The sequence below is a fragment of the Symphalangus syndactylus genome, chromosome 10 (genome assembly GCF_028878055.3).
Source record: "Symphalangus syndactylus isolate Jambi chromosome 10, NHGRI_mSymSyn1-v2.1_pri, whole genome shotgun sequence".
In the NCBI taxonomy this organism is placed as follows: Eukaryota; Metazoa; Chordata; class Mammalia; order Primates; family Hylobatidae; genus Symphalangus; species Symphalangus syndactylus.
In genome coordinates, this window is record NC_072432.2 from 129916079 (window position 1) to 129935468 (window position 19390).

The 19390-nt window shown below is 38.2% G+C and overlaps 1 protein-coding gene across 4 annotated transcripts in view; it reads left to right on the forward strand.

Annotated features, from left to right (window-relative positions):
• Positions 1 to 19390, forward strand: part of KCNU1 (potassium calcium-activated channel subfamily U member 1) — a 158423-nt gene that overhangs the window by 62178 nt on the left and 76855 nt on the right. For all 4 annotated transcript variants that reach the window (XM_055295949.2, XM_063610914.1, XM_063610915.1 and 1 more), the window contains exons 15-18: positions 76 to 188; positions 545 to 616; positions 5224 to 5313; positions 5450 to 5547. In XM_055295949.2, coding sequence (XP_055151924.2) covers positions 76 to 188; positions 545 to 616; positions 5224 to 5313; positions 5450 to 5547 — 373 coding nt within the window. The remainder of the gene's footprint in view (positions 1 to 75; positions 189 to 544; positions 617 to 5223; positions 5314 to 5449; positions 5548 to 19390) is intronic.

The window sequence follows — 19390 nt, forward strand, 5'->3', positions numbered from 1 at the left end:
AGAATATGCAATGTGAATTCTAACATTCCACATTCCTTGTCATTTTGCTTCGTGTGGCATGATTATGTATTCCAGGTTACGCCTAAACAGACCTGGCAGAAACACTTCTTGAATAGCATGAAAAACAAAATCCTGACCCAACGTCTCTCTGATGACTTTGCTGGAATGAGCTTTCCTGAAGTTGCCCGGTAAGTGAAGGGAAATACTTCCCTCATTCTTCAGACAACAACATTCTTTCAACAACGTTCACTGAGGGCCCACTATAGGCCAGGCTCCATTACAAACTGAAGATCTAAGAAGGGACAGCCCAGGGTCCCTGAAACTTAGAAGTTTATAGTTGGGGTGGGACAATTTCATCTCTGTCCCAGTTGGCGCAGTGGCTGTTGGTTACTTTAGGTGGATTCACTTACAAGGGATCATTCCACATTGGGAGTTCTTTCCTCTAAGACGTTGGTTTCCTCCTAGGCACAGGGCACAGAGTGTTAGTTATTTTCTTGTTCACTGACCCCTTGCTCTCCTTATGACTCCTCATCTTCCTTCCCAGGCTCTGCTTTCTGAAGATGCACCTCCTGTTGATAGCCATCGAATACAAGTCCCTCGTTACAGATGGTTTCTGGTACCAATAAGTCTGCTCATCTCTTCAGTATTTTTGTTTGTTTGTTTTTGGTTTTTTTTGTTTTATTTTTTTCTGGAGAATCTTTGTGATTAAGACTTTTTCCAAAGATGCAGCTATAACTAAGCTTTTTTCCCTTTAGTGGATTGGCTGAGAGGCAGCCTCTGGGGTTCCCTGGCTCCTCTGCTGTGCTGTCTCTGGTGGCTCAGGTTAGAGTGGTGACCCTCTTGGGTAAACACTTCTCTTTTATTCCTCGGACCCTGCCCCAGTTCTCTCTCAGGAGCAGAGAGGAGAAGAAATGGTCACCTTCTCAGATCTGTTTCTCTTAGTAATATTACCAGATCTTGACCATGAAATAATATCACAAAATTGAATTATTTGTGATAAAAATGTTCCCACAAACACTGGCCATGCAAAGTAAAGGAAAATGCTGGGCATGGTGGCTCGTGCCTGTAATGCCAGCATTTTGAGAGTTTGAGGCAGGCAGATCACTTAAGGCCAGGAGTTCGAGAGCAGCCTGGCCAACATGGGGAAACCCTGTCTCTACTAAAAATACAAAAATTAGCAGGACATAGTCGTGCACCTGGGTCTGTAATCCTGGCTACTTGGGAGGCTGACACACAAGAATTGCTTGAACCTGGGAGGCGGAGGCTGCAGTGAGCCAAGATCACGCCACTGCACTTCAGCCTAGGTGACAGAGCAAGACTCTGTCTCCAAAAAATAATTTTAAAAAAAGTAAAGGACAAAATATGGCAAAATGGGAATCTAACCAGCTGACTGGACAAAGGCTTTTGTTGATAGAGTTGATAAAGGAGACATACCATCACCAGACATCAGCATTTCCCAAAAACCCATAAGTGAATAAATATGAAAGTAAGAGAAGTTATCACATAATGCGAAATAAAATTCAGAGCAAATGAAATATACATAAACATAAATGGAAGAAAAGGTGGAAAAGAAAGACAAATAGATGCTATAATACAGAGAAAAAGATCTGTAAAAAAAAAAAAAAGAAAAGGGGTGGGGCTTAAAGGGGATAAGGGCAAGAAAAACTGTGTGTTGGCTCATGTGTGCTTTTTAGTGAAAAATTAACTTGTGCTAAATAGGAATTAACAGACTAGATTCTGATCCTGACTGATTTGCTGGCCCTATGGCCATGGATAAGGATTCATCATTTGTAGAATGAGGAAATAGAGTTAATGAATCTCTCACACACCTTCCTGTTCTAAAATTGTCATTACCAGAAATTGTAAAATTATAGGAAAACATTCAAAATGCAATAATTTTCAATTATATCAGATGGGCTATAAAGGAATTATTATATTTGAAAAGTTTGGAAAGAATCAAAGACCTGTCTGAGTTGACAGGATATAGAACGCATCTGGGTAGAAGACGTCAGTGGGATTGTAAAAAGCAAGTCATTAAGAAGAGAATAACAAGTAGTATTGTCTGGCTGCCTAAGTTCTGTTTAAAAATCCTGCTGTGCTCAAGAAAATCTCACAATCAAAACCTCTGAATGTAAACATCTGCGTAAATGAACCTCCTACTAGAAACAGGTCATAGTAAAATGGGTAGACTTGGAATCATAAGCCAGGTAGTTTGGGTTTCAGACTGGCCCAAAATTTTATCAAGTTTTAGTAACAATTTTGTCTTTCAATCACCTGGCTTATATGTCAGAGTTATTTGCATAAGTTTTTTTGTTTTTGTTTTTGAGACGGAGTTTCACTCTTGTTGCCCAGGCTGGAGTGCAAGGGCACAATTTTGGCTCACTGCAACTTCCACCTCCCAGGTTCAAGTGATTCTCCTGCCTCAGCCTCCCAAGTAGCTGAGATTACAGGTGTGTGCACCATGCCTGGTTAATTTTTGTATTTTTAGTAGAGACGGGGTTTCACCATGTTGGTGTTATCAAACTCCTGACCTCAGGTGATCCACTCACCTCGGCCTCCCAAAGTGCTGGGATTACAGGAGTGAGCTACTGTGCCCGGCCTGTTTGCATAAGTTTTAAAGACTTACAGATTCCAAAACCCTACTTTTGACTGCAAAACCAAATCTTCAAGGGTGAGCCTGAGAATTCTTTCTCAAGTCTCCATAATATAATTGGTTTATTCACTGGAATCTGGAAACTACAACCACATGCCCTTAAGATCCTTTCCACCTCTTAACATTCTAGATTTCTGTAAACTTTATTAAGATGACAGTTAGGACATCACAGACCAGAAACATGAATATTTATTTAGCAACTAATCTCACGTAGATTTAAGAGGCCCTGTTTACTACCTAACACACATGTACCTCAATGAAAGGGGGATCTATGGAAACAGAGATTTAACTTTGCCTTCTCCCTGGGAAGCCTGGTGAATCAAAAGGATTAAGTTCTGATTTGGTAAATGTATTGATAAGAACATTCCCTTACATGATTGATACTTTGTGACCAACACTGCTATAGACCTGTTACATATGTTAACTCTTGAATAATCCTCAGAACAGTGCTGTGAGATGGGTACTATTATTATTAGTCTCATTTTACAGAGGAGGAAGCTGAACCCTGGAAAGTTAAATGATTTTCCCAACCTCACACAACACCCAAGTGGCAGAGCCAGGATCTGAACTCAGGTCCTCTGGCTCCAGGGCTGTGCTTCTGTAACCATCCTGTAGTAAATTCACTGCTGCCATTATTGGTAGAAGGAAGACTGCACGTTTAAATAGTTGGACTTTAAGCAAACATATTGAAATTCTGGAGAAAAAGCCTATCTTTTCTCACCTTTTAATTCCTCTTCTAATTGGCAAGCTTGAAGAGATCCTAAGACTTGCAAAAGGCTTGGAGAATTGTAAGAATTTTTCTTAGGGAATTATTTGTCACCTGCTAACAGATGAAGCTGGATCTGACCCCAGTCACTTACTGTAATGATTTTGTTCCAGGGACAAACATTCTCTGATAGAGCAACCAGCCAAATCATAAAGAGGGAATCGACTAATAACACCATGTTAGGAAAATCCTTAAGAGAGGCTCACCTCTTTTCTCAAATACAGTCAAATATATGTTTTATTATGACAGTATCTTCATAGCTAGATATTTAATATGAGTTCAGAGAAAACTTTCTCCTTTAAAAAAACAAAAGGAGCGGCCAGGCGCAGTGGCTCAAACCTGTAATCTCAGCAGTTTGGGAGGCCAAGGCGGGTGGATCACCTGAGGTCAGGGGTTTGAGATCAGCCTGTCCAACATGGTGAAACTCCGTCTCTACTAAAAATACGAAAAATTAGCCGGGCATGGTGGTGTGCACCTGCAATCCCAGCTACTCGGGAGGCTGAGGCAGGAGAATCACCTGAACCTGGAAGGCAGAGGTTGCAGTGAGCCGAGATTGTGCCATTGCACTCCAACCTGGGCAACAAGAGTGAAACTCCGTCTCAAAAAAAAAAAAAAAAAGGCTATGTAAGACACAACTAAGCATGCATCTGCTAGTTAGTGAGCATCAGTCAATAATATTTAAGGGGCCACAGTTGTATTTTCTTTTCCTTCCAAAGTTAAAACCAATTATTTCACTCATTAATATAAGTCAGTAAATACTCAGAAAAGGCCATCCATTGTCTTAGGTAGTAATCTACTTGAACACAGCTGTACAGCCTGGGTCTATTCTTGCCATAAGGCTGAAGAACTTTGGCTGTGCAAGCTCATTTATTTTTGTGAGGGTTCTCTAACACTTGAAAGGTGTGAGTATCCCAGCAACAGAATAAGCTTTGCCAGAATTAAAATTTCACCTCATTTTGATGTGAATACAAGAGGAGGGATGATTTTTAAAGGAGGAAGGAAGAACTTCCGTTCTGCAAAAAAGAAGTGAGGGGAATTATAGGGTTGTAAGACCTCACCATAGACATCTGAATTGAAGGAAATAAAGGCAGGAGATCCTGATAAACAGGGAGAAATGTGGGTAATTTGACAAGCCATAGCAGAGTACTGCATCAAAGGGTATCATGGACAGAAAATTATAATACAATATTCTCAAACACATAAACCACAAGAAAATAGAAAATCAAAAGGTTCAAGTAAGATAACAATAGAAATAATTCACATGGTTCCTACTGTCAAAAATCTGGCAATCAAAATAAGCAAAACTGAAGTCAAAAGAAATGCACAACCTCAAAAACTGCGTAAGTGAATACAAGAAACTTTTGAATCCAGCTGGTTAATTAAACGTTAACTTTAAATGGCAAGTGGCCTAAAGATGAGCACTACTAGTATGACACTAAGCCTGGCAATTGTGTAGTCTCGGCATAGTTGTCATTTGATAGCTTAAATCAGCAAGATGTTGTGCACCTGAGTTGGTCGGACCATCTCAGATGCATGACAGAATCCAGGAGAGGCTTCCCGCAGGTCCACTGTGTGTTCAGCTCACTGATCAAGTTGTTCCCTGGCTCCCCTCTGCATAGTCAGCTCCAATCAAACAAAGAATTAGAAATGTCAAATTCACCTTCTCCACTGTGTTTGGCAGTAAGAGGAGGTTGAATACCATTAACTTAGCAACTTAGAGAATCCATTGATCATAACAGAAAGAGGCACCAACTGTTGCCACTGAAATCAGAGGGAAACATTACCGTGTGTTTTTCTTTTCCAGTGGTCTGATACTAAATCCACCTGCACAAGTTAGGATACATAAGAACACATTAGGATTCTTTATTGCTGAAACTCCAAAGGACGTCAGAAGGTAATTTTTTTTATTACTTTATGGGGGAAAAGCACTAAAGCCACTACAGCTTAATGGGAGGCCCACTGAGTCAGCACCATGCCTCCTTTGTGTTAAGACTCACATAAGTCATTCTTGGTTTTCTTTCATTGTCCAGAGCCTTGTTTTACTGTTCAGTCTGTCACGATGATGTGTTTATTCCTGAGCTAATTACAAACTGTGGCTGCAAAAGCAGAAGCCAGCAGCACATCACAGGTAATTGCACTTTATTTCTGGCTGTCCTTAGCCCAGCCTCTAGGGAGCTGCCTGAGGAAAGAGAAGAGGGTTCCATCTCTTAAAAGGCAATGTCCATTTGAACTTGGCCAGGAAGTGGCAGACATTTGGCCAGGAAGTGGCAGACATTTCTTCACTGACCACACCAGAGGTGAGAATCAGTGTTTTAGAGCTGGAAGAAACCTAACTAGTTACCTAATTCAATTCCTTTGAAGGCAGGCAAATGCATTTTAAGAGATCCAGTCACTTTGTCCAAAGTCACATAGCCAGTTAGTGGCATCACCAAACTCAATCCCAGGCATGCTGACTTTCAGCCCATTGCTTTTTCATGATTTCACAGTTTTTCACAACTTCAGACTGAAAATTCAGCCTATATCTGACCACTTGGTTGGCCATGAGGATGCTACCTCATGACCATGCCTTGAGTACTATTTCCTTTTTTTTTTTTTTTTTTTTGAGACGGAGTCTCGCTCTGTCGACCAGGCTGGAGTGCAGTGGCGCGGTCTCGGCTCACTGCAAGCTCCGCCTCCCAGGTTCACGCCATTCTCCTGCCTCAGCCTCTCCGAGTAGCTGGGACTACAGGCTCCCGCCACCACGCCCGGCTAATTTTTTTGTATTTTTAGTAGAGACGGGGTTTCACCGTGGTCTCAATCTCCTGACCTCTTGATCCGCCCGCCTCGGCCTCCCAAAGTGCTAGGATTACAAGCGTGAGCCACCGCGCCCGGCCGAGTACTATTTCCTTAATGGATAGCAAGAAGTTTAAAGTTTACTCATCCTGACATGGTGCCGAGGGAATGTAATTTTCTCTAACTGAACTCAGCAGTTTACCAACACCCCTTTCCACTTAATGGCAGAAAAGGAAAAATTAATCTCAAGCATTCATAATCACTTCGTCCCTTCCGGTTTAAAATTTAGCCTCGGCCGGGCATGGTGGCTCACGCCTGTAATCCCAGCACTTTGGGAGGCCAAGGGGGGTGGATCATGAGGTCAGGAATTCAAGACCAGCCTGGCCAAGATGGTGAAACCCCCTGTCTACTAAAAATACAAAAATTAGCTGGGCGTGGCAGCGTGCGCCTGTAATCCCAGCTACTTGGGAGGCTGAGGCAGAGAATTGCTTGAACCTGGGAGGCAGAGGTTGCAGTAAGCTGAGATCATACCACTGCACTCCAGCCTGGGCGACAGAGTGAAAAAAAAAAAAAACTTAGCCTCATCCAGGTACATTCAGACTCTGTGTAAAACCCCAGGGTTTCAGAATTTAAACTTAAGTCAATTCAAAATATGAATTTTCTATCAGGTCTATTTTCATCCCTAAGGTTCTTTTTCTCTCCTTCTTCTCAGAATGCTATTTAAATACAAGAGTAAACTGGCTTAGCATCATGAGTGTTCTTGCAGTGAACCGCAAGTCTTCACTGATTCCTCCTGAGGTTCCTCATTAACTTTGGTCTGTAATCGTTACCTTCTCTCACCTCTGCGTTCAACAACCAATGAATCTGCTCCTCCTGGCTTTGGGTCGGGCTCTGTCACTTGTAACTGAAATCCATTCTCCTAGTCTTGAAGTCTGCAAAACTCTTTTCAGTAATCCTTGTCTTTTCATTCCTTTTTAAATTTTTTTCTGTTACTTTTAGTTTACATGTAATAATTGTGTATATTTTTGAAATACAAAGTGATATTTTGATATAGATATACAATGTGTAATGATCAAATCAGGGTAATTAGCATATCCATCCATCACCAACTTTTGTCATTTTCGTGTTGTGAACATTCAAAATCCTCCCTTTTAGTCTTTTGAAAATATGCAATAAATTATAGTTAACTACGAAGGACACTAGAAATTATTCCTCCTGTCCAACTGTAACATTGCATTCTTTAACAAATCTCTCCCCATCTTCCCCTTTCTCTCCCCTTCTCATCCTTTAATAACCACAAGTTGAGTCTCTACTTCCATGAGCTCAATTGTTTTTTAGCTCCCATGTGTGGGTGAACATGTGGTGAACCTAATGTCCTCCAGTCTCATTCATGTTGCTGGTAATGACAGGATTTCATCCTTTTTAATGACTGCATAGTATTTCATTGTTTATACGTATCACATTTTCTTTATCTATTTATCTTTTGATGGACATTTAGGTTGCTTCCATAACTTAGCTATTGTGTATAGTCCTACAATAAACATGGAAGTGCAGATATCTTTTTGATACACTGATTATTTTTATAGATACATAGTAGTAGAATTGCTGGATCATATGGTAGATCCACTTTTAGTTTTTTGATGTATTCCCATACAGTTTTCCATAGCAGCTATACTAATTCATGTTTCTACCAACAGCGTATGAGTTCCGTGTTCTCCACATCCTTGTCAGTATCTGTTGTTTTGTTTTTTGTCTTTTTCATAAGTCATTGTAACTGGAGTAAAATGATAGCTCATCATAGTTTTGATTTGTATTTCTCTGATAATTATGATGTTAAACATACTTATATACTATGTGTATGTCTTTTGCCAAATGTTTATTCAGATCTTTTTCCTATTTTAATCAGATTATATATTTTTTGCCATCGAGTTCCTTGTATATTCTGGATATTAGTCTCAGGTCAGATGAATGGTTTGCAAATATTTTCTCCCAGTCTACAGGTGTCTCTTCCGTCTGTTGATTGTTTTCTTTGCTGTGCAGGTTTTGGTTTAATATAGCACCATTTGTCTATTTTTGGTTTTGTTCCCTGTGCTTTTGAAGTCTTAGCAATAAAATATTTGCTTAGTTTAAAATCTTGAACCATTATTTTCTTCTAGCAGTTTTGTAGTTTTGGGTATTCCATTTAAGTCTTTAATCCATTTCGAGTTAATTTTTATATGGGGTGAAACAAAGGGGCCTAGTTTCATTCTTCTGCATATGGATATCCAGTTTCGCCAGCACCATTACTGAACAGGATCCATTCCACTTGGTGTGTTTGTGGCACCTTCATTGGCCTAATGTCATTTTAGTCTCTCTTCTGTTTGAGATTTTAAACTCTCCTCCTTTATATGCATTTGTATGTCAGGACGTGGGAACCTCAGTGGGTTTCTCTCCACATTTCTCCCCGTTTACAGACGCTGTCATGTTTCTTCTTCTGCGATCCTCTTGCATTGTTGCTAGACACGGTTTCAAGAGCACCCCACCAATAATCCATATGTCTCCTTGCATGTCAGACAAATATCAGTTTTCCTGGCCTAGTCACCTCTTATCAACCTGAAGCACTGTATGTATGTGTGGGGGAGAACTGGGTTCTTTCTCAGAGATCAGGCTCTGTCCTATCTTTATAACATCTTTATTCAGATATATTTCAAATACCATGAAATAAATATATATCCATTTATAGTGTACAATTCAATGAGTTTCTTTATACAAATAGAGTTGTGTAGTCATCACTACAATCAATTTTAGAACATTTTCCTCACCTCAAAAAGAAACCTCATACCCAATAGAAGTCATGCCTCCTTCTCCTCAACCCACAGCCCTGGAAACCACTAGTCTACTTTCTGTCACTGTAGATTTACCTATTCTGGTCATTTCGCACACACACACAAAAACAACAACAACAACAAAAAAGGATCCTATAGTTTGTGGCTTGCTGTGTCTGGCTCCTTTTATTCAGCCATGCTGTAGCATGTATCAATACCTCATTTCAGGCGGGCACGGTGGCTCGTGCCTGTAATCCCAGCACTTTGGGAAGCTGAGGTGGGTGGATCACTTGAGGTCAGGAGTCTGAGACCAGCCTGGCCAACATGGTGAAACCCTGTCTGTACTAAAAATACAAAAATTAGCTGGGTGCAGTGGTGCGTGCCTGTAATTCCAGCTACTTGGGAGGCTGAGGCAGGAGAATCTCTCGAACCCAGGAGGTGCAGGTTGGCAGTGAGCCGAGATCATGCCACTTCACTCCAGCCTGGGTGACAGAGCAAGACTGTCTCAAAAACAACAACAACAACAAAAAACAAACAAACAAAGCCCACCAAAAACCTCATTTCTTTTTCTTGCTGAATATTATTCTGTTGTATTTTTCTTGCTGAATAATATTCTGTCATATAGATCTATACCTCATTTTGTTATACATTTATCTATTGATGGACGTTTGCATGGTTTCCACCCTTTAATATTGTATATAAGGCTGCTATGCACATTGGGGTGCAAATATCTGTTCAAGTTCCTGCTTTCCATTTTTTTTTAACGTATACGCCCAGAAGTAGAATTGCTAAATCAAATGCAAATTCTATGTTTCATTATTTGCGGAATCACCACACTATTGTCCACGGCAGCTACACCATTTTATATTCCCACCAGAAATGCAGAAAGGTTCCAATTTTTCTACATTCTCACCTACACTTACTTTTCATTTAAAAAAATAATGGTCATCCTAATGGTTGTAAAGTGGTACCTCATGGTTTTGATCTAAATTTTCCTAAATGGCATTTTTTCATGAGGAGCTCATTGACCATTTACGTATCTTCTTTGAAGAAATATCTACTTAGATCCTATTTTTAAATTTGATTATTGTCTTTCTTCTATTGAGTTGTATAAGATCTTTATATATTCTAATTACATAGTCCCTTATCAGATGTATGATTGGCAAATATTTTCTCCCATTCTGTGGTTTTGCTTTTCATTTTTGTTACATACTTTGAATCACAAAATTGTTTAGTTTTGATGATGTACGATGATGTATTTTTTATTTTGTCACTTGTGCTTTTGTGCAATGTCTAAGAAGGTTTTGACCAACCTAAGCTCAGCAAGATTTACTCCAAAACTTTCTTCTAAAAATTCTGCATTTTTGGCTCTTACATTTAGATCTGTGATCTTTTTTTTTTTTCCTTTAGGACAGGGTCTCACTCCATCACCCAGGCTGCAGTGCAGTGGTACAGTCATGACTCACTACAGCCTCGACCTCCTGGGTTCAGGAGATCCTCCTCCCTCAGCCTCCAAAGTAACTGGGACCACAGGTGCCCACAACTATGCCCAGCTAACTCCTGCATTTTTTGTAGAGATAGGGTTTTATCATATTTCTCAGGCTGGTCTCGAGCTCCTAGGCTTAAGTGAGCCACCTGCCTCAGTCTCCGAAAGTGCTGGGATTACAGGCATGAGCCAATGTGCCCAGTCTCTATGATCTATTCTGAGTGATTTTTGTTTATCGTAGAAGAAGAGGATCCAACTTTACTCTTTTCATTGTGGCCATCCAGTTATCCCAAAATTCATTTATTCAAAAACTATTTTTGTCAAAAAACAATTGACTTTAAATATCTGGGTTTATTTCTGGGTCTCAACTGTATTCTATTAATCTAAATATGTAACCTTATGCAAGTACCACACTGTCTTGATTACTATACTTTTGTAGTAAGTTTGACACTGGGAACAGTAAGTCTCCAACTTTGTTATTCTTTTTCAATATTATTTTGTTTAATCTGGATTTCTGCATTTCCATGTGGATCAGCATCAATATGTTAATTTCTGTAAGGAAACTAGCTGGGATTTTAACTGTGAGCCTATTGAATCTATAGATTAATTTTGGAAGTATCTTAATTATATTAAATCTTCTGACTTATTGATATGGTTTGGCTCTGTATCCCCACCCAAATCTCATCTTGAATTGTAATCCCCATGAGTCAAGGGAGGAACCTGGTGGGAGGTGATTGATTATGGGGACGGTTTCCCCCACGTTGTCCTTATTATAGTGAGTTCTCATGAGGTCTGATGGTTTAAAGTGTGGCACTTCCCTTCTCTCTCTCTCTGTCTCTGTCTCTCTCTCTCTGTCTGTCTCTCCTACCACCGTGTGAAGGAAGTCTTTGCTTTCCCTTCGTCTTCTGCTATGATTGCAAGTTGTTTGAGACCTCCCCAGCCATGCAGAACTGTGAGTCAATTAAACCTTTTTTCTTCATAAAATAGTCTCAGGCAGTTCTTTATAGCAGGGTGAAAATTGAATAATACACGATGAACATATGATGTCTTCATATCTACTTAGATCCTCTTTAATTTCTTGGAACAGTGTTTTATAGTTTTCAGATCATAGGTTTTGTACTACTTTTGTTAATTTGATTGCTCAGTATTTTATTTTTATTGCTATTGTAAATAAAATTGTTTTCTTAGCTTTATTTTTAGATGGTTCATTGGTAGTATATAGAGGTACAATTGATTTTTGTATATTGGTCTTATATCCTGCAACCTTACTGAATGTGTTTATTAGTTCTAATAGTTTTCTGATTGCCTGTTATTTCATTTTCTTGCCTAATTGCCATGGCAGAACCATCAGTACATTCTTAAATAGAAGTGGTGAGAGCTTGTATTTTTACTTTGTTCCTGACCATAGGGGGAAGGCATTCAATCTTTCACCATTGGTCATGATGTTGGCTGTGAATTTTTCATAGATGCTCTTTATTTGCTTGTGGAAGTTCTGTTCTATTCCTATATTGTCAAGGTTTTTTCTCATGAAGGGCTTGGATATTTGTCAATTTTTTTGCTTTATTGAGATAATTATGTGGTTTTTGTATTTTATTCTATTAATATGGTATATTGGATTAATTGATATCCAAATGTTAAACTCACCTTGTATTTCTGAGAGAAATCTCACTTGGTCATAGTATAGAATCTTTTTTATACATTGTTGGGTTTAATTTGCTAGCATTTTGTTGAGAATTTTGAATCTATATTCAATACAAATTTTGGTCTTTAGGTTCCTTTTCTTTTTTTTTTTTTTTTTTTGAGACGGAGTCTCGCTCTGTCGCCCAGGCTGGAGTGCAGTAGGTTCCTTTTCTTGTATGTCTTTGTCTACTTTTGCCATCATATTAAAACTGACCCCATAGAATGAATTGGAAATTCCCTCCTCTTTTATTTTTTGGAAGGGTTTGTGAAGGGTTAGTGTTAATTCTTCTTTAAGGATCTAATAGAATTTTACTTGTGAAGCAATCAAGGCCTAACTTAACATTTTTTATTATTAATCAACCTCTTTACATGTTATAAGTTTTTCAGGTTTTCTACTTCTTCCTAAGACAGTTTTGGTAGTTTCATCTTTCTACCAATTTGTTCATTTAATCTACATTATCAAATTTATTGACTTATATACATCTACTCATATGACTATACATTTGATCATGTAAGTATCCATGTTGTATACCTATGTTTACATATGATATATATAAGTATTGCTTTATATTTCTTTTATTTTTTCAGACCAGTAGTAATAGTCTGTCTTTCATTTTCTATTTTGGTAACATGAGTGTTCTCTCTTTTCTGCAGCCAAACTTGCTACAATGTTTATCTATTTTATTGATCTTTTCAAAAAAAAAAACAACTTTCTTAATGGCTTTTTTCTAATTTTTTCTATTCTATAATTGATTTATTTTCATTCTAATTTTTATTATTTCCTCCTTTCTTCTAGATTTGGGTTAACTTGCCTTCCTTTGTTCAATATCACCTAAGGTGAAACATTAAGTGAAGTAATTGATTTCAGATTTTTCCTTTCTTTAAAAAAGGAAAAAATACTGGGCTGCCAGGTGCAGTGGCTCACACCTGTAATGCCAGCATTTTGGGAGGCTGAGGCTGGCAGATCACCTGAGATCAGGAGTTCGAGACCAGACTGGTCCACATGGCAAAACTCCATCTCTACTAAAAATACAAAAATCAGCCAGGTGTGGTGGCACGTGCTAGTAGTCCCAGCTACTCGGGAGGCTGAGGCAGGAGAGTCACTTGAACCTGGGAGACAGAGGCTGCAGTGAGCCAAGATCATGCTACTGCATTCCAAGCTGGTTGACAGAGCAAGACTTCTCTCAAAAAATAAATAAATAGATAAATAGTCATTTATATCTAAAAATAAAGGGAAATATTAAAATATTAATATTAAAATAAAGTCTTAAAATATTATAAGAATTTGTCATACAAAGTATGCTTTCCAACTACAATGGAATTAAATAAGAATACAATAAAAGAGAAAATTAGGAAAATTCACAAGTATGTGAAAGTAAAAACAACACATTTCTAAACAATGGGTCAAAAACACACAAAAAAAGAAAACAGAAAACACAAGGAAATTATAAAGTATTTTAAATTAATGAAATAAAAACATAACACATTAAAAATACACCATGCTTCTAAAGAGTCGGTAAATAGCTTTCAGTTTGATTGGTCATCCTTTGTACACGATGAGTCACTTCTGTCTTGCTGATTTGAAGATTCTCTGTTTTTGAGTTTCACATTTTGATTATGATGTGTCTCCATGTGTCAATCTCTTTAAATTTATCCTACTAGGAGTTTAATAACCTTTTCAGTTGTGTAGATTAATGTTTTTCAACCACTTTGAGAAGTTATTGGCCATTATTTCTCAAATATTCACTCTACCCCTTTCTTTACTCTCCTCCTGGATCATTCATGAAATCCTTTGGTACACTTGATAACGTCCCAGTGGTCCCCTAGGCTGTCTTCATTTTTATTAATTCCTTTTTTCTTCTGTCCCTCAAACTGTATAATCTTCATTCACCTATCTTTGAGTATGCTGATTCTGTTTTTTTTGCATGCTCAAGTCTGATCTTTAGTTCCTCTTGTAAAGTTTTTATTTCAGTTCTTGTACTTTGAACTCCAAGATTTCTACTTAAAAAAACTTATAACTATTTAATGATATTCTCTATTTTCTGAGACATCATTCTCATATTCCTTTTGGTTCTTTATATACAGGTTTTTAAAGCTCTTCAAATGTATTTAAATTAGCTGATTTTTAAAAGTCTTTGACTAGTAAGTACAATGTCTGAGCTTCTCTCAAGGACAGTGTCTATTGAGAGCGTTTTTCCTGTGTATTTTTATCTTTCTTGTTTCTTTCCAAGTCATAACCTTTTGTTGAAAATTAGACATTACACAGGTTATAATGTGTTATTTATGGAAATCAGATTCTCCAGTAGACTTTCCCAAAGTCTATATCTGTGTCACTTGTGGCCATTGAATTTTCTACTCTGTTAGTTTAGTGGTAAGCTTATAATTGGACAATTATTTTTGTTAAACACCTGGAACCAAGAAGTTTCTCAGTCTTTGTCAAAGGATTCTGTATTTGTGTTGGGGCATGCCTTCAATATTCAGCTGTAAAGTTGACAACTCTGTTTAGCCTTCATTTTCTGCTTGTATGAAACCTCAAGGTCAGTCAGAGATGAGAGCTTTGGAACTTCTCAGGCCTTTCTACTTATGCATACAGCTTTACACAGTTCTGGGCATCTTCACTGTCATTTAGATTTCCAGTAATATTCTAGAGTTTTTCAAAGTCCCTTATAAGTAATAAGACATTTTATTCTTCAGTTTTCCTTTTATGCTTTTATTTGGTCTTCAATTTGCCCTGCTATCTGTTGCCTCAGGCACATGTGACGTTAATATAGTTGATAACATTCCCTGGGGATAGGCTTGTAGCACTAGACAAATGCAAATGAGGTTGAAAAAGACAAGCCATTCAAGTAGGGTTATCCAGGGAACCACTAGACAAGTCAAATAGTGACTCTTCTTTGGAAATAAGGCTTTTGAAGAACTGTATTTCTGCTGTACTCCCTCTAGTGCCAAGAATATGGAGTATTATGTTTTGAAAGCTATCGATGAGCTGTGGAGCTGGAGATGAAACTAGTGTAAATTAAAACAACACAAATCTTATATCTCTTACTGCTATCTATTTATTTCTCTTGACAAAATGTTTCCATGGCTCCTGTTGGTTAGTTTCCAGAGTTCTGAAAAAAAAATAATTCTCACAAGTTTTGCCAGTTTATTCTATTTTTATGGAGGGGCAGCCTATCTCGGGTCCTTCCTCTACCTTTTATTTTATTTTTTTTTTCTGGTATCTTGTCTTCATTTTTTAAAGGTGGTTTTCCTGTGTATAAAATTCTTGGTTGGCAGTTTATTTCAGCACTTTTTTATGACATCTTATTGCCTTCTAACCTCCATTTTTTCTGATAAGAAGTCAGCTGTTTCACATGTAAACCACATTTTTCTCATGCTGGTTTCAAGACTTTTCGTGATGTAGGGAACAATTTAATCCACAACAGTCACATTTTGAGGTTCTGGGTAGACATGTATTAATATTTGGGGAGACAATCTCCAATTTATTAACCCCTCTAGTGAATAATTAACATCAGTTAATGTACTTTTTAACTATAAAACTTCTATTTGGTTCTTCTTAAAATTTGTATTTGTTTATGGATAATGTTTCTTTAGGGAGACATTGTCATCATGATTTTATTTCTTTAATCAGGATTTCCTTCATTTCTTTCAACATATTTAGAATATTGGCTCTTAATATTTTTTCTGCTAACTCTGACATGGACTCTTGCACAGAAAGTTTCTTTTGCCTGCCTTCCCCACCCTGTGTATAGCTCATGCTTTCCTGTTAATTTGCATGTCTCATGCTTTCCTGTTACTTTGCATGTCTCATATTTTGTGTTGAAAATGGATATTGTAGATAATTATAGCAGCTCTGAAAACCAAGGCTTGTTGTTGTCACTGGTTGTTTAGTTAGTTGGTTAGTGACTTGGCCGAACTGTTTTATAAAATAAACTTCCCCTAATTGTGAAGCCTTTGATGTTGCTCATTAGAGAGTGCACGGTTGGACTGCAGTGGTTAACAACCATTGGGCTGATAGTGGTTTTAGCAGGGCTCGTTTTAATTGTCTCTTTCCCTGATCTCTATGGTAAGCTCTCTGCCTCTGTTGGTATCACACCCAGTTCCTAAACTACACTAGCAGGCTGCCTATTATTGTTTTTTACTATGCCTGAGGTGTCTATCGCTCCACGGTATTATGCAATTAAATTTGGGCCCCTTTGCAAGAGTGGTTTCTAAGACCAGTCTTTGCAATTTGTTCTGTCCCTAAGAGAACAGTTATTAAATGTATTTTTTCTGGTTCATTATGGTAAATTCTGACTTACAGTTTATCTTGTTCTCATGGAGTTACCAGCCTCCAATTAATTGTTTACCACCAAAATCACTGTTGTCAAAAAGCACCCTTGGGCTTGAAATTCTTGATACTCTATTCCAAGTAAAATCAATTCCTTTGGAGAGCTTCAGAGCTCTTTGTTCTTATGGCCTGCCTCTCCTCCTGGGCAAAATCTCTGAGCTATTGCTCCCGAGCTTGCAGGATGGTGGGTGGTGTTGGAAAAGAAGACCGCTTCTGTTGAAGTGACACACCTGTTTTATGGGTAGGACACTAGCAGTGGTGGTAGCCTCTGGCCTTCTTTGTTTGCTTCTCCCACTATGAAACCTCTGCCTTGGGGGTGAGCTGGAGTCAGGGAGATTAATGCTTCATTATTTTCATCCTGTGATACCTAAACATCACCTCACCTATAAATGAGAGCTGTGAGGAGTAAGAGAGTCTCTATCCTCTAGGCTGCACTCACCTGAAACTTAGTTTCTGCAACACAGAGTGGGAAGGGGATGAGAAATACTGAGGCCGTGTCAGTCACAGGAACATAGCACAGCCTTTGACTGGGAGCTGGAGGAAGGGGGAGCCCTGCATTCTTGAGCACACCTGTCCCGAATGAAGCTTTTATCACACCCAGCTGGGTTTGGAGGAAAGGAAGCAGTTTGTGGTTCAAGTGCCAAAGATTCTTTCTGCCCTTAGTAAGATTTAGTGTATTTTATTGAATACAAGTTTTTTTGTTTGGTTTTGTTTTGTTTTTGTGTTTTTTGTTTGGTTTTTTTTTTTTGGTTTTTGTGTTTTGTTTTGTTGTTGTTGTTGTTATTGAGAAGGAGTCTTGCTCTGTCCCCCAGGCTGGAGTGGAATGGCTTGATCTCGGCTCATTGCAAGCTCCACCTCCTGGGTTAAAAGTGATTGTCCTGCCTCAGCCTCCCGAGTAGCTGGGATTACAGGCACCTGCCACCACGCCCAGCTAATTTTTCTATTTTTAGTACAGACGGGGTTTCACCAGGTTGGCCAGGCTGCTCTCGAACTTCTGACCTCAGGTGAGCTACCCGCCTCAGCCTCCAAAGTGCTGGGATTACAGGCATGAGCCACTGTGCCCGGCCACAAGTTTTCTTCATTTGCTATATGTTCACAGAACAATTTCTAGAGATTTTCAATGTGTGTGTGTTTATGTTTTGATAATTTCACTAGTTAGGGCTGTTTCACTGAGGAGCCAGTTTATAAAGCTTCTTCTGCTGCTATTCCACACCCAAAACTAAAGGCTCTGTCTTAACATTATCTTAATGTAAGATTTTCTGTGAATCTTTGTACTTCCCCTTGAAAGTCTAAGACAATTTCAAGGATGGCAAAACAAAAAAAAAAATGAAAACCTGTTCCTATGTAATTTCCTGAAATCCCTATTATCTACATCCTGAAGTCCCTATTGTCTACAGGGTAATTCAACTGAATGCTTGCGTCTGAAGAATATTGTTTCTCAAAATGTCTTCAAGACTTTATTTTGGAACTGGAAATTTAAACATGAACTCCTTACATTCAATAAAAATGTGAATCTTTTTTGAAGCAATGGATGAGTCTGACTAAATAGGAAGAAAGTCCATTAAAGGAAGGGCCCATAAAAAAGAACAAGATAATACACTAAAAAGTATAATCTCACTATGCATGTCATCCTATCATATGTAAACTTAGTGTAGTTTCATGCAGTATACATAGGCCTTTAAACACAGTGTACAAACCAAACTTTCTGAAAAGAAATTACACATGCAAGCACACACACACATATACTTGTCATTCTGCAAACAAAAATGCTTTATAAAAATAAATAATCATCCCTTTTTAGCTGACTTTTGTGACTTTACTATAAATATTTTAAAACAGGAAGTTGCTCTAGTATAAATGTTAAAATATCTCTGTATGAAAAGGAAGATTCTGCCTTCATATTTGTAGACATGCCAAATTTTACCCACTTCTATGACATGTATTTTATGATATCTAGGGATAAGTTAATGAGACTTTCAATTTACAATCTAATTTCTTAGCTTCAATGTAGTCATCATACTCTTCAGAATCTTTCATTACTCTTAAAATAGAATAATTTCTTTTTCCTACCCTATACTGATCCTCAATCACCAGTATTACCAAGTCTATTCCACTCCAGCCGGAACTCTTATTAATCTGGTACTGAGATTCTAAAGTAACAAGCAGCAAACGATCAACTGTTACTGACTTCAATTTGCCAGATGATGGCAGCAGAGTACCATGAAATGCTCACAGGTCAATGGCTTGGTGTGTCAATTTGAATCTGGAGATCCCGGTTCTAACTAAAATGTGCCAAAAGAAAACATTATTTTAGAAAGAGGCTGCTTGACCACATAGTTTTAAATGTCATGATAACATCTGGGCATTCTCTTAGAGAATTAACTTTCAAAAAGGGCGTAGGAACTTATCAATAAATGACAACATAGAAACCTTACACTGACTGAATTGGTACAATTATCAGGTTGAATATTTTATGGGTTTAGAGCCAGTTAAGAGTATCCTCAGTCCACTCCCTTCAAATAGTTATCTCTTTAATGCGTTCATTAAATTTCCTTGGTCCCACCACTTTCTCTCCGCTACTATACTCAGTGAGAACTCAAAAGACTTGAGTTGTGATCACAGCTATTCCACTGATTACTGTGGTTGGCGAAAAACATGTTAGCTTTTGGGGTCTGAGTGTAATCATCTCCAAAGAGGGGAATTCTCAGTGTCTATGACCATTTTCAACTCTGGTGCTCTGTAATTCTGAATCCCTCTTTTTTTGATTACTTCCATTTTTCCAAACTAGAACCACACTAGAGGTTCTCCAATTAAATTCATAATCAAATATTTTACAGAGGCAACATGGAGTGCTGGTTAAGAACGTGAATTCTGGATTGGCCATTTACTAACTGTGTGA